General features: G+C 40.4%; 1 protein-coding gene across 4 annotated transcripts in view; it reads left to right on the forward strand.

The window, feature by feature from the left end:
- The window catches only part of ldlrad3 (low density lipoprotein receptor class A domain containing 3), a 107,589-nt gene that overhangs the window by 37,936 nt on the left and 54,492 nt on the right, over positions 1 to 15,161 (forward strand). For 2 of the 4 annotated variants that reach the window (XM_086029641.1, XM_086029642.1), the window contains exon 2: positions 8,084 to 8,230. In XM_086029641.1, the coding sequence (XP_085885767.1) occupies positions 8,084 to 8,230 (147 nt within the window). Of the gene's footprint in view, positions 1 to 6,891; positions 6,976 to 8,083; positions 8,231 to 15,161 lie in introns of all 4 variants that reach the window. The other 2 variants (XM_086029643.1, XM_086029644.1) reach the window with 2 other exon arrangements.

Raw genomic sequence — 15,161 nt, forward strand, 5'->3', positions numbered from 1 at the left:
TTCATTTTCATTTTCTATTATTACAATCAATTTTGTAACATATCTTACTGCCACAGACAGGACTTTAGTTGAACACTATGTCCTCCATTTGCATTAGGGCTGCACGGTATTGGAAAAACATGAGATATCGATATTATTGCGATATTTAACATGTACCTAAAGAAATAACTTTTTTTTAATCTAAAGAACGAAGTACATTATTTTAATGTGGCAAAATAAGCAAGCTCAATGTGTTCGTAGCTAATTAATTGTTATTTGCATAGATAATATCCAACTATTGGCTGGCCATGCACATTTAAGTTTGCATCTGACTGGTCAAATTCAGATGAAAGCATACAATTTCATAAGAAAATTATGGCATGTCTTTTGCGATATGCATATTGCGTAGGCCAATATCGGGATATCACTATTTTTTTAATATAATGTGCAGCCCTAATTTGCATCATGATTTTTCGGATGGATGTGTTGGATTTTCTGTGCTCAACTGAGGGCCGAATTCACAAAGATGAACTGCAACCACTGATAACACCTTCAATTTAACTTCATTTGCACACGCAGTTTGCTCCATCTTATCCTCTTCACAAAAGATATTGCGCTAATGATATACCATCGCAAACACGCCCACAGAGTTTGGCAGCAGGCGACAGTTTGCCCCTGGTTGCAGTCAGCCACACATGACAAAGCATAAATGCTGGCTTTGCGCCAAGAACGCCATGGCAGAACAATGACAATTAGGAAGAGATACATGAACCAAGGTTTTTCCTGTCTCAGATTGAGGCAGAGGTGGTACCATACTAACCATACAGCATGATGTGCATGTATTCTGTAAATTCAACTGACTCGCTTTCTTTTACAGGGACCATGCTTTAAGTTTAGAGTTCGAATAAGAATGAGTATTATCACATTCATTTATTAATTAAAAATTAGAGCCACAATTTTGAAAGTGTTACTGCAAAGAGCCACATTATACATATGGGCGACCATAAACTTTTTTTTTTTTTTTCAGTGGGCTTGCCATTGCATTCAACAAAAACTGTGTTAAAACGTCCTGTGTTGAACTTCATATTTTTGTTATGCAGATTTTTCTCCCTCCCATTTTTAAAGTGAACTTGGTAGGACACACTACTCAACTTTTTTCCCTCCCATCCCATTGGCATCAAAGTGCATGCGTGAGATGTGCGTACCTGGTACTTACCTTGCCGAATGTAATCTGTTCAATCAGGACAAGCCCTTTATCATAGGCGCAACAGCGTGCCCATATTTGGAAGTGCTGACGTGGCACCCGACTAGAAAATAAAAAGTGAGGCTTTTCCCACTGGTTTACAAAATTTATCTTTCATTGGTACACAAGAAAGTCTTGTTTTTGCTCATTTTAAAAAGGCAAATCAAGAGAAGACAAGATGTATCTTTCAGTGTTAATACAGTGAATGCACTATATTTATCAAGGCTTAATCCATTGTTCTCATGCCACCAAAATAGCAGTAAATCGCGACGGAGTCGCCGTCAAGTCTAGTAGAATTTGTTTCAATCTGAGGGGATTTGGCGTTGTGGCAGACGTCCGAGTACGCGCAGCGCCGCCCAGCAAAGCTCTATTCTGTGGTGCTGCCCTTCACCACATACACATGAATGGGGTTGACAACGGCGCGCTGCAAGTTCAGAGCAAAACGGCCTTTAAGAGCCGCATGAAACCGGGCAAACAGTCGCATGCGGCTCGCGAGATGCGGGTTGGCCAGGCCTGATACAGCGCATCCATAGTGGCGAACGCTGCAACTGCAGATAGAATACGTTGCTGCCGCAGAGGGAAATCAATCGTGCTGTCTTGAGCAATATCAATCGCTCTGACTGGAGGTGGGCGCAAAATTAGCTGGAGGCAGGCGCCTTGCAATTTTCCATGCAGGAAAAACCCTGGAAACATGAACATATCAGAACGCGACCTGACCAAAGAGGTGCGAACGGGACTCTCAGAAAAACTGTTATCAATCATCACCAAAATTCACAGGCACATTTCTATTCCTGACCACATAAATCTGTGAAAATATCAAAATGATCGCAACCAATATGATGTGGATATACTGTAGGTAAAGATGTCCACATGAATTTCTTAAAAATTGATTGCAGCTTTTCTGGTGACTAAAAAAGACTAAAGTGACTTTAACCTTTTTTTTATGGAGAGGAAAAGACTCAACGCCCATAAAATCCAAATAGGGTGATGATTGTTTTGATGTTTTCCAAAGTTGAAATGGGCATGAGTAGAGATGTGCATGTGAATTTTCATAACGGTTGGTCCTAGTTTTATGCAAGTCTGCAAGCATTCAACAAGTTACTTATTTTCCACACTTCCCCTCCTTCACACTTCCCGGCCTTCAAAATAATAGCATGCCAGCAAACCACTACACAGCAGTTTTGCTATGGCGTATTTCCGGAAGTAGGAAAGTGCATGATGTGCCAGTGTCATACTTGAGTGCTGCGCGCAGCTTGAATATACTTCCGGACACAAGTTGTTTTGAAAGAAACCTAAAAATAAGCCTTTCACCAAGTAGGCTGAGATGAAATTTGGCCGCCTCGCAAACACGTCACACGCACGAGGGCCGATTAGTGGGCCGGACTAAAATCCATTTACGGCCATGCTTATTAGTTCAGCCGGGTCCGGCCCAGGGCTCTGGCTATTTTATATTAACATTTTAGACTCTGCCGGTGCAAAACCATTCATCAGAACTCTAGTCAAGAAATACTACTTTTACTTCTGAATATTTGCTCAAGAGCACACCTGGCATGACGACAACATCCGCTGTGCTGCAACTTGCTCCCATCATCAGGCTTCAATAGAGGACTGTCAAGTTTACGCCAGCTTTCTAAAGCCGTGATTTGCTTGACTCTACCTTTTAGTGAATTACGTATACAGTGGTACATTGGTAAATAATAATAATAATAACAAAGAAAATGTGCCACTTTTTCAATGAGCCAAATTGTATTTGTTCAAATATGCGCATTTAATGACACATTAAATAATTGGCAATCCTTTTAAGAGATTTCCATTGAAGTTTTAGTCCTGGCAAATGTACCGTCATAGGATTCAAAAAAGTTATTTTTCAGTTGTATTTTTGTATGGAATGAAAATATATGTATATAGAATGTGAGTTGTCATCCTATATATTCCCCAAAGGCAATTTAAACATAGCAATTCTAGTTTTAGTTACACATAGAGTAGGTTTAATTACTGTGACATCAGAACATTTTGATCTGAGTAGACTCACTGTGAGGCCTCACTATATATGTAGATACATCGATTAATGCGGGGAAGCTGGGGAAATGCTTATATTACTTTGTGGTTTTAGAGGGATGTCTCACCCGAGGGGCTTCAGGCTTTAATGGGTTAACCCATCCTAAAGCTAGCCCAGGGTCTGCAATCTTTGTCTCCAGAGCCTACTGTGGCTCTTTCATCCTTGTATTTTGGCTCTCTGCGACTTTGCAAATTAGAATATTTAATTTAATTGAATTTAATTACAAGATTTAATTTGAATTAGAACATTTAATCAAAATCTAAATCGATGTGTTCATTTGTTTTTCAATTAAAAACTAAATTAGATTATAGCGCTCTTGTAGCATTAAAATAAAACTTAAAAAAAAAAAATTAGAGCTGGTCGACCTGTGGTTGGACAATCATGGATATATCAATCATAAAAGAAAAGAAATGTTGCGAGAGAAAAATAAAATATATGCAACAAAAGCAAACATTGTTCACGCCTCGCAGATGATAGCTGTGTGAAAATGAAGGTGAAGTCTGAAGGGGGGACTATTCCCCATGGAATACACAGGATGCAAGCGAGTGAAGCACTCAAGCACAAAAAAAGATCAGTCAACTAACGAAGATTGATAAAACTAAACTGAAACTGGAACTGATAAAACTGATAAAAGTTTAATATGTAGTGTTAGTTCAGTCCATTTTTTTTAGTTCACAAACCCAGGAAGCATTTGTACAGCATTAACCACAGAAAAAGAAACAATATGGAAGCATTGTTGCAGTGCATACAAAAAAGGTCAGTATAAGTGTAAAAGGGGTCTGTCTAGTAAGCCAAGCCCATGATTTTCAATAAACAAAAAAAAGAAAAGTTTCACTTTGAGAAGTTAATAATGAACATAGAATTAACAGCTGCAATTGCCAGCTACTTGATGGGTGGAAGCATCAAAGATGCCGTCTGTTTTTAAGGGTGGCAAATCGGTCTGTTGTGACTCAGTGCGTAGAGGCTAATGACATGACGTTGGCTCACGGCACACTGTTTGCTCTGAAATACCTTTCAGATCACAGAGATTACATTGTAGGCTTGTCACTATACTAGAATTTCAACTTCGATACCAATACCCAGTTCAGTATCGATACTCGATACCATTTCGATACCACACGGAACAAATTAAAGGACAGGCTTTTTTAATTTTTTAAAATTTTCTTTACTGTAAAACTTTTTTATCACCAAAAACTTAAATGATCAATTATACAATAGTTTTTTTAAGAGGTAGTGCAAAAAAATAGTACAACTTCAGTATTTAACTTCGACTACCCTCTGTACAGTCAATGCCTGGAACCAACGACACATTTTAAGTTGTCTGAGCCTGGGGTAGTGCAAAACAAAGGAAGAAGTTGTGCAAAGAACAAAACACACAAAAATAATTATTCATCTGTAAATTGTCTGAACTAGTGCAGAGAAATAATCATACTGTGCAACACCAAAGGCACATCATTTTCAAGTTGTTTGAGGTAGTGAAAAAGAATAACACCCACCACTTACAGTAACATAAATTGACAACAAAATCTGTAAGTTGTCTGAGTGTCTAGACCCACATGTTTATCTATTAAGGCAAACCAACATCCATCCATCCATTATCGATACAGCTTATCCTCACAAGGGTCGCGGGGAGTGCTGGAGCCTATCCCAGCTGTCTTCGGGCAGTAGGCGGGGGACACCCTGAATTGGTTGCCAGCCAATCGCAGGGCACATAGAGACAAACATCCGCACTCACAATCACATCTAGGGGCAATTTAGAGAGTCCAATCAACTTACCATGCATGTTTTTGGAATGTGGGAGGAAACCGGAGTACCCGGAGAAAACCCACGCAGGCACGGGGAGAACATGCACAGGGAGGCCGGAGCCGGGATCAAAGCCACGACCTCAGAACTGTGAGGCGGACGTGCTAACCAGTCGATCACCGTGCCGCCGGCAAACCAACAAGTCACAGATAATAATAATAGTAATAATAAAAAAATAAAATAAAATACTTTCAGGGCGGCACGGTTTTGTTATCCATATATCTTTTTATGGTCATACTGCAGATCTTCATCTCCTGTCTAACGTGACGTACGGTCTTCCCCTGTTGCACCTCTTTCACTGCTCTTTCCAACCTCCAAGAGGAGTTGAAACCCTGTCTGTCTTCCTTTTGTATCCGTGTGACATGATGGATTTTGGTGTAAAATTAAGAATGGCACGTAATTTTAGTGATCAAATGTAAGAATACAATGTACAATAACAATAAAATACAATAAAGTAAAATACTGTACAGTAAATAATCCTTAAATTGGTGGAAGTTATGCCATTGGCACAATTTGACCCAGGTCGTTTGGCACAAATGACCCCAAGCCCACCATTTTGACAGAAATGCATCCCCCAGCTGTTTTGAGCTAGCATCATGCTAACTGTATAGACTCATGATGTAGGTTACGAAACCACGTCACGTGTGAACTGTTTTCAAAGTTTTCTATTGTTCAAGCTCGGCAATAAAAGAAACATCATAGAAATTTTGCTTTGGAGGGCGGCAAACATTTTTTGGGTGAGCTTAGATGTGCTTACCTATCAAGCCATGCGTTTATCTTCTTTGCAGGATGAGCGAAATGGATGCCTCTTCAAAAATATGTGGTCACATGACCAACTTCAATGCTTTTCTAAATAACAGGGGTGGCACTACTTGCTCCTTGGCACTATTTACCCCACACTCCCCTACGTGCTTTTCACAAAGCATGTGAAGAAGAAATGAATTAGATGCTATGCTTTCGGTAATTCCCGTTGAAAGTGTCCATGTTTCCTTGTGAGCATTTCATTGTTCTCATTCATTGAGTTGAGTGGTGAACTGTAATGAGTGGTGTCCCAAAGTAATGAGGGGGACATGTTTATTAACCTCAATAGTAAAGCCAGTCCGACTGAAAACCTGTTGATTTTCTTGATCTTCAAGAATAAGGTGTGTCGACAGAAGGACCCAAAACATGGTTGTGAAAGGTACCGCTAAGGTTATTATTGACAATGTTCAGGAATCATGAAACGTATGATCTTTTTTGGCCCTCTCTCAAACACCACACAACACACAACTATCCTTCTGTGCTTTCTCTCACGCCGGCAAACCAACTGTCCAATTATCTTGATGCCTCTCAAACAGCCGACCCTTTGTAGTCCTTTAGCAGGGTTCCGTGTAAAAGATGAAGGCTGTTTCCAGCTGATGGAATTATAATTATACCTCATAATAGGGTTGCCATTCAATCAAATGTGTTGTTCCCCTTGTCTGTGAATGACGGAAACAACTATTTTTTTTTTTGTTTTTGCTACGCTCTTACTGTCATGCATACCATATGCCCCCAGCTCAAGAGTCAGGACTCTAGGCTATTTGGTCACAGCCCGCAGTCATAGCACTTTGACAAAATATTTGAACTGCAAATTGTATTGCTCAAATAACAAAACTAAGATATGCTGTTCTGTTAATATAATTGCATTATTGTTGGGACCTTGGGAGCTGTTGTCTGCCTCAAACAAGGCGATGAAGTCATTCAGTTGGTTCAGCAGTGAGGCGGAGCTTTCACAGGTCCACCGAGGGGGATTGTAGTCTGTGATGTCATGAATCCCCCTCCACAGGTTTCCAGTGTCTCTTCTGTCACTGAAGCGGTCGGTGATACTCCTGGAGTACTGTCCATTGGCCGCCCTGATGCCACGTGACAGGTTGGCATGTATAACTCGTTTTTCACAGATTGGGAAGAATTTGTGCCTTTGAGTGTTGTCATGTTACCTGTGCATATTTGTTTCTACAGTATTTGTGTGTGCATATTCCTTATTTGAAGGAATATCACTCCCAAAGTGGATGCTAATTTCCCGTTAGCATTTGAATGGTATTTTACATTGACTTTAGCATTAGCACTGGTGATGTTTTTAAAACATTGCTTAAAAAACATTGATTGTATTTAAATATACAATGAGTGTAGTTATTTTTGTTGTGTGTTTGGTTTGACACTTAACTCTAGCTGAGGTGTCATTAAACAGCTGAAAGAACACTTAGGGACGGCACAATCACACACTTGCTATGCAAGCAACATGGTGCATTCAGGTTCCTTCTACCTCGGAACTTGCGCACACACACCACACTGTTCTGCAAATGAATGGTTTTCCTTTGATTATAATGTTTTAAAGATCGAGAGAAGACAAAATCGAAATTGTAATTCAATTTTGATTAATCATCTAGGCCTAGCGCCATGTAAACTCGGCTATTGTAAAGTTTTGAGTTCAAGGCTTACACACTTGTTTTACTCTTGCGCATTTTTGCAATTGGAGTTAGTTATGCCAATAGGTCACTAATGGCTTCAAGGCCATAATCTCTTGGCAGCATGGACAGCTCCTGAGTCTTATAAGTGCAATGAAGCTGGCCAGCCATGCACCCATTTTCAGCATAGCAGCATAACACTATCCCCTGGTCAGTGCGACACTCATTATTGCTTGCTCCGTGGTGTCAGATCTCAGCTAAAAGGCCACGATTCACATTTATGCATACTGAGCACAGTAAAATGCCCCAGACAATGCCCCATCTTATTTACGAAACTAAAGTCGGTGCATAAATATGTGCCTTGTTGTTTTGTATTGTGTGTAATATCTTCTGACATAATGTTTTTTTTTTTGTAACATTATCACCACTTTTTTACAGAATGGATAACACAGTTTAATCTTGACTGGGAGGGTTGACTATCATATAAATGCAAATGAAATCCAGCTTGCAGGTGAATTTCTTTCTGGAATGGTCGTCACTCTCTGTTTCTTGTGTCTGCTTTTTTGCTTTCAGAGAGCCAGCTGCTTCCAGGGAATAACTTCACTACAGAGTGCAACATCCCTGGAAATTTTATGTGTGGAGATGGGAAGTGCGTCCCTGGAGGGTGGCAATGTGATGGATTGCCCGATTGCTTTGACAAGAGTGACGAGAAAGGCTGCCGTAAGACCACTTTATTTGATTGATCATGCTTTTGTCAATTCTGGCCCTCAAGAAAGGAATATTTGCAAGAATTTTTATTATAAATATATATAAAAAAACAAATTATGTCTGGTTAAATGGTGATGGTAACACAATTGTAAAAAACAAGTACATGAATAACAAAACAAAATCAACAACAACATTTCTTAATGTTTGTTTCTCGAGTGGCACAGTGATCCAGTTGTTGTCACCAAACCAAAAAAATCATGGGTTTCGAGCTCTGATACTTTCTGTTTTCGAGTTTGTATGTTTTTCTAGTTCTTGTGTTTTCCCGCAGGTAACTCTAACATCAAATACACAAGATAGCAAATAAATAAAAAAACACACATTGTTGGGAAGTTTCTCCCCACCCCCCCTGCCCGCTGACGGTGAATAGTTGCAGGGCCGCAAAGGGTATAGACTTGTATGTCCGTGGCAGAAAAAAGGCTGGGGACCCCTGGTCTACGACACACTTGTGCACTAATCATGGTGTCTAATCAGCATCTTAATGGGACACCTGTGAGGTGGGATGTTGTGATATTGTGTTTGTGGAAAAAGTTTTAGACCTTTGAGTTCATCTCATAAAAAAATGGGAGCAAAAACAAAAGCGTTGCGTTTAGATTTTTGTTGAGTGTAACTTTGCTTGATATCCAGTTATAGGAGCAGTGTCAACACAAGGAGATAATATTGGTCAACCCTGTGTGAACACTTTTTAGCCTGTTAAATGACTACAAGCAAGTCATCAAGTGTAATTATTCTACCAACAGATGCCAATATGTGCAGGCAGAGTGTATTAATGTCATTCGTAGGTGTGAAATCTGCCACCATAGCACATGGGACAAAACAAGGGCCTACGTTTTTACTTTTTGGAGACTAGTTTTTTTGTAAGCAGTGAATCGTCTATGTTTACCAGTTTCGGGCACACTACGTCTCAGACACCGGCGGAAGATCCTTGGCTGCTTGTCTGCTCAAACTGATTTCATTCACCGGGTGATAGTGTGGTTTATAGCCATCCCAGTAGCCGGGTTAGCATTAGGACTAAGTAAGGCTAAGTTGGTAATCGCGATGAGCCTGTTAAAATGCATAGCAGTCCCATGCCACCTCAGTGTACTGGCTCCTGCATTTAGTAGGTGACTCCACCACTCGTTACATTAAGTCTAAAAACTCAATCACAGTAATGCGTATTCCTAGGGCACCCATCATTGAAGCTGGTCTCAGGGAGCTAGCACACAACAGGGCTAGACACCAGCGAAAGGCAAACAACAATAGCTACTCGGATATAGTCATAAATGTCGGCTACAATGATACTAGGTTGAAGCATTCAGAGATTACAAAGAAGATCATAGCTAGGACTTTTAATCTCACCAGAACGTTGGCGTCGAGTAACTGTCTCTAGCCTCTTGCCTGCGAGAGGCAATGATGAGAGGTTTAGCAGATTATTCTCGCTTAACCGGTGGCAGCTTTTCTTGCAAGCAGGGACTGCAGTTTGTAGATAATTGGCTCTTTCTGGGGCCAACCCGACCTGCTGAGGGGCCAGTAAAATGCCCCATAATGACATGTTTTCTACTGAAGAGGTGCTTCAAGACGAGTTTAAGCATTCTTTGTTGGTTGGCCTTATCGATAACACGATGCACGCTCCCAATAATAGTACTCTAGAGCCAAAAAATAACCATCACATTGCTACGATATCAACCCCCCTGCCACTCCTATAGTCACTCGAAGTACAATACGGGACCCAGGCAACGCAATCTTATTCATTACGACTTCTGTGATAGCAGATCAGCTCAGATCAGCCTGCTTTACTGCAACTCGGTCTTATGAATATTAGATCCCTCGCCTCGAAAGCCCTGCTAGTTAATGACCTCATTAGAGACCATAATCTTAACATGATTGGTCTTTGTGAGACCTGGTTAAAAACCTGGTTAAAACCTGTTTTTTAACCGCTTAATGAGGCCTTGACTCCAAACTTTGAGTTTACATGTTGCATGTCCTCGAAAGAAGGGCGGCGTGATGTTTCCGAATCTGTACTCAAACTTAGCCCTCCCTCGCGCTAAGAACGCCTTTAAACCATTTTAAGTTCTTTTTATGTGAGCCACAGCCTTGTTGCCATTTTATCTTGCAGTTATTTAACGTCCCCCTCTCACCTTACTCTGGCTTTTTAGATTAATTTTCTGAATTTGTGGTTGATCTGGTGACTCACGAAGATAATTTACTAAATATGGCACTTAAAAATTCATACCTGTGGCTCCATACCGGTTTTCTGAGGCTGAGTTATGATTGGTCGTTACCTGAGCCCTGAGCAACTGTGATAGTCATTTTCATTTGACAGCAAGTGGCAAAATGGCCACCCCCTGAGATAGACAAAAAAACAGGTGGATTTTATTGCTTAACTCATATTCCACAAATCCAATACTAATCAGAATGCCGTGTATTGTGGCATCCAACTTAAACTACGTCACGGCAGGCTAAGACGAGGGGAGTACAAACACTGGTGATGCACACGCCAACTGTTGCACTGGCTTGAATATTGTTTATTGAGTTGAATCCACAGCATTGGAAAAGCTGACAGGTACTTACTTGATTTGCCATGCAAGGTACCTCTTTCAGACATGACAGCTCTTTCCATCACATGAAGAAATCGACGTTGATGTTTTTTAAACTCACGATTGCATTATATTCAAATCCTATTCAAACCAGTGGGCCACACACACATTCTTACTGCCAGGAACTCCTGCTACCAGGAACTCAAAGTTCAGGGGCTGTTTGGTCGGAAAGGGGCTATGGACTACGTTTACATGCAGTCAGTATTCGGGTTAAGGTCAAAATTCTGATTACTGACACATTGGGAAAAACCCGTTTAAATGCGTGCGTGGAGACAGGTATGCATACATTTGCATAAACCGATTGAAGCGGCGACGCACGGACGTCGTAATGCAAATAGACATCATTTCCGCTTGTTGCTTGCTAATGTCAATACAACATTACTTTCATGTCACTCCCCACAGGAATAAAGCAGTTGTTTTTTTCCGAGTTCCAAAAGAGTGCCACAGCGATGCGCCTCTGAGTTTGGTTTGGTTGTTTACCTCTCTGCTTGTGTATTTCCGGCGAGTTGCGCGCCACAAATATGGACATATACCACATATGGATGTGTCTATATAAACACTAGGGCTTTTCGATTTTGCCTAACAAGAAAATCCAGATTATTTTCTCTCAAACCCGATTTTACGATTACGATTATGATTTCTTTGTAAAATAAAAAAATAAATGAAAAATAAAGTATTTTGAATGTCTTTTATTTGAATTTAATTTTTCTTTCTTTGAACTCAAAATGCCAGTCAATTTAACTTAATACACACTGCACAATCCATTGGGATTAACAGCATTTTACTTACACAATAGATCTGTTCTTAATTAAACCAATAATGAAAGAAGAAAGTGCATATAACATCTGAAACGAAATCATCAACATGAGAGAAGGTAGACAGTCAAGTCTGTAAAGCAAACAGTCTGTCAGCAAGTCATTTTGCCAACCAGCTAGTGACTAGCCTTTCACCTTTCTCCCTGGTCTTACTTAAACATAAATCAATGATTAGTGCAAAATTGTCACTCAACAATACAATGCACTGTCAAGCTTAAATACGGATGCATAGTCCGGTTGGACCAAAGGTCCGTTGTAGAGGAGAAAAAAAGGGACGACTTTCAGATGTTGAGTCACTTGCTCACGGGTTGTATTGTACATGCGGGGCACACGCTACACTACAGATCTATATTTGCCTGATTTGTTAATAACTAAACGCTCACTTGCCTGAGCAAATAGCAGAATCGCCGGTAGCCATGGATGTTGTTGTTGTTGTTATCGGACTTCGCGCTCGTGGGAGGAAGCGGAAGTGCAGAGGAAACTACGGTGGCTTAGATACACCAAAAATAAAAAAATCGAACGTACCGATTTAACGTTTTATCCAGAAAATTCAGTTTCGGTTCAAAATCGCTTAATCGAGCAGTCCTAATACACACTGTCAATTTTACCGTCGAGACAGAAATTACTGTGAAAACACAGCAAAGGAATCACTGTATTCAAGTTAGGCTCACTACGACGAGGATGCCGCGCTTACGATCACTTCCTGTACTACAAAGACCAAGATTAAATAGAAGCACTTCCTGTATTACAAAGACTAAGATTCTTTGCAGTTGAGCATGCGCATCGGTGCATTTAGGATATTCGGATCATCGTTTGCATGCATGCATATTCGGGTTCCAAAGGGTGTAACCCAGGCAGGATATTCGGAATTAAAAAAAAAAAGAATAAGGGCATATTTGCGTTATTGTGCATGTTTACATGCCTTTTAAAAATATGCCAACATTCAGGTTTTAAAAGGTTTATTGGCTGCATGTAAACGTAACCATTGACTTAGTGGTACCGTATGTTCCGTCCTGAACTCTTCGTTCAGAACATGCTGGTCTTTATGGATCCAGAGAGCCAAAATTAAACCCACGGGTTCTAGAGTTTTCTATTAGGGCTCCAGTGCTCTGGAATGCCATGCTCATGTAAATGTGAGCCTCTACCTCAGTAAAAATGTTTAAAACTCAACTTATAAGACTTATTTATACTTATTTGACTTATTTGTATACGCTTGCATTTAGTTGAACTACATGTTGGCCTGTCTGACTGCCGCTTCTTCCCTTTCTCCTGCACCCTCCTCCGGCTTGGAGAAGGGGCTGAGTGAGGATGACCCAATTGAATGTTGTTTTACGGATTCTGCTCCCAGTGATCTGGACAAGATCTGAGTTGGACCACCTCCTCAGAGGTGCTGTAATAGAGTTTGCTCATAGACCGGCCAAGCTTTGCGGAGGTACCGCTTCTTCAAATTACTTCATCTTATTAAATGGACTCTTACATGTTTCTACCTAACAATGTATAGCACCATATTGTGTTAAATGTTGCCCACTTTGCATCTATTGTTGCCTGGTGACCCTGGAAATGGGATTGTCCCATTTGCGGCCCCTTCTCAAGGTTTTTTTTTTTGTCTTTTCTTGCCCTGCTGGAGTTGAGATCAAGGGATGTCATTAATATTTGTCAATTGTGGGCATGTAAAGCCTTTTGAGACTTTTCTGTGATTCAGGGCTACATGAATACATTTTACTTGACTTGACAACTTGACTTGCTTTTGAGCAGACAAAACAAACTAATGCTAGGCAGTATGCTATTCATTTTATTTGTTTCAATGACCAAGCTATCAGGCCTGATTCTATGGCTGACAAACTTTTAACTAATGCCATTTGCTGTTTGGAGAGCAGTGACAGTCTTTTATAATCATAAAATAACTGGAATATAATATTATTGCATTGTAGCACCAGCATCCTATCACCTAGTTTAACATTGTTCAGTGTGATCCATACAAGGTGGTTAAGTTAACAATAAGTCTATGACAATCATGTCACAGAAAATGTATAAAGTCATTGTTACTCTGCCAAATGATAAAGTAAATCAATTAAATATTGCTACTGAACATTTTTCATAACATCTGTTCGTATGATGTTAGCTTTTCTCCTTGACCACATAAATTGTTCATGCACAATATCAATTTCTCTAATTTACAGAATCTTCTAACAGAGGTCAAAAGGACCACATACTCACAGTTTCCCAAATGTCTGGGTGAGACAAAATAGATTCTGACAGAGGAGTGAAGAAGTAAAGCTGACTGAGCCTTCTGGGCCTTCCAGCCAGGATTAGCCTCTTTGCCCTTGTCTGGGTTGGGCATAAGCAGGCAAGAGGGGATAAATGAAAAGCATAGGCAACCAGAGTGAATGGGCGTGACTCAAAATGCAAAAAGAGCAGATCAAAAGGTGACACAAATTTCGTTGGTTGAGACTGACATGAAAAGGATTTATGTTTCAAAGAAATCGCTATTCTCAACTATTGGGACATCTTAGACGTTAAAGTTCCCATACAATTTGCAGACCCATACTGTTAATGTTTGGCACAGAAAATTACAGTAAAATCCTGTGATTAATACGCAACCCACTCTCACACACATGCACGCGCACACACACACAAAATATCCACGTGTCCCCAGTATTGTACAAGGGTTGATATAATTTTATAGACATTTATCAGTTCCTAGAGCCTATTAAAAAAAAAAAAAAAAAAAATGCTTATTGACATTCCAACACTAGGACTGTAACGGTACACTCGGGTGTATTAATACATTTCGATATGGCAAAGTAACGGGGACCAACCGGGCCCTAAATTTATGTAGGCATCTCTACTTAGGCCCACTTCAACCTCTGAAAATACCACAAAACGATTAGCCTTTCCATGGCGGACTGAAAAGAGAATGAGGAAATGAGCAGCTTAAGTGCAGTTTCTGTCATGCCTTGTCTGTTTTCTTTCAGTCACCAAGATACGCAAACACAATGCGTTCCGAGAGACTTTTTGTGAGGTCAATTGTTCGTAGGTCGGTATATATTAGATTTTTAATCCATAAGCGTTAGCGTCACTTACTTTTTTTCACCAAGGCCACTCAGAGGATACGCCTACACCACTCATCCGAAAATGTCATGTCAAATGCAACCACGGTCACGGTTACGTCAGCCAGACGCGGACAAATAGACTATCACTAGGTCTGTCTCTGTCGAAGCTAGAGGGCAGCCATCTTAGATTGCAACTGTTACTGACATCGGTTACGTTTTTTCACCGAAAGCACTGTTATCAGTGCAGAACTCTTCTAGTATCCATTGCTCTTGCTCTCTCTCAATAAATTGTGTTTGTATATTTTGTGTGTTTAAAGACTTATATATAATAGGTGCTATAAATAAAAACATGCCAAGGGAGTAATTCCCAAGGGTATTTCTATATCACGGATTTCACTTTTTGCGGGGGTGGTCTGGAACGTAACCCCCAGCGATGGGGGGA

This window comes from Filicampus tigris, chromosome 4 (assembly GCF_054856515.1).
Source record: "Filicampus tigris isolate MCC_2025a chromosome 4, RoL_Ftig_1.0, whole genome shotgun sequence".
In the NCBI taxonomy this organism is placed as follows: Eukaryota; Metazoa; Chordata; class Actinopteri; order Syngnathiformes; family Syngnathidae; genus Filicampus; species Filicampus tigris.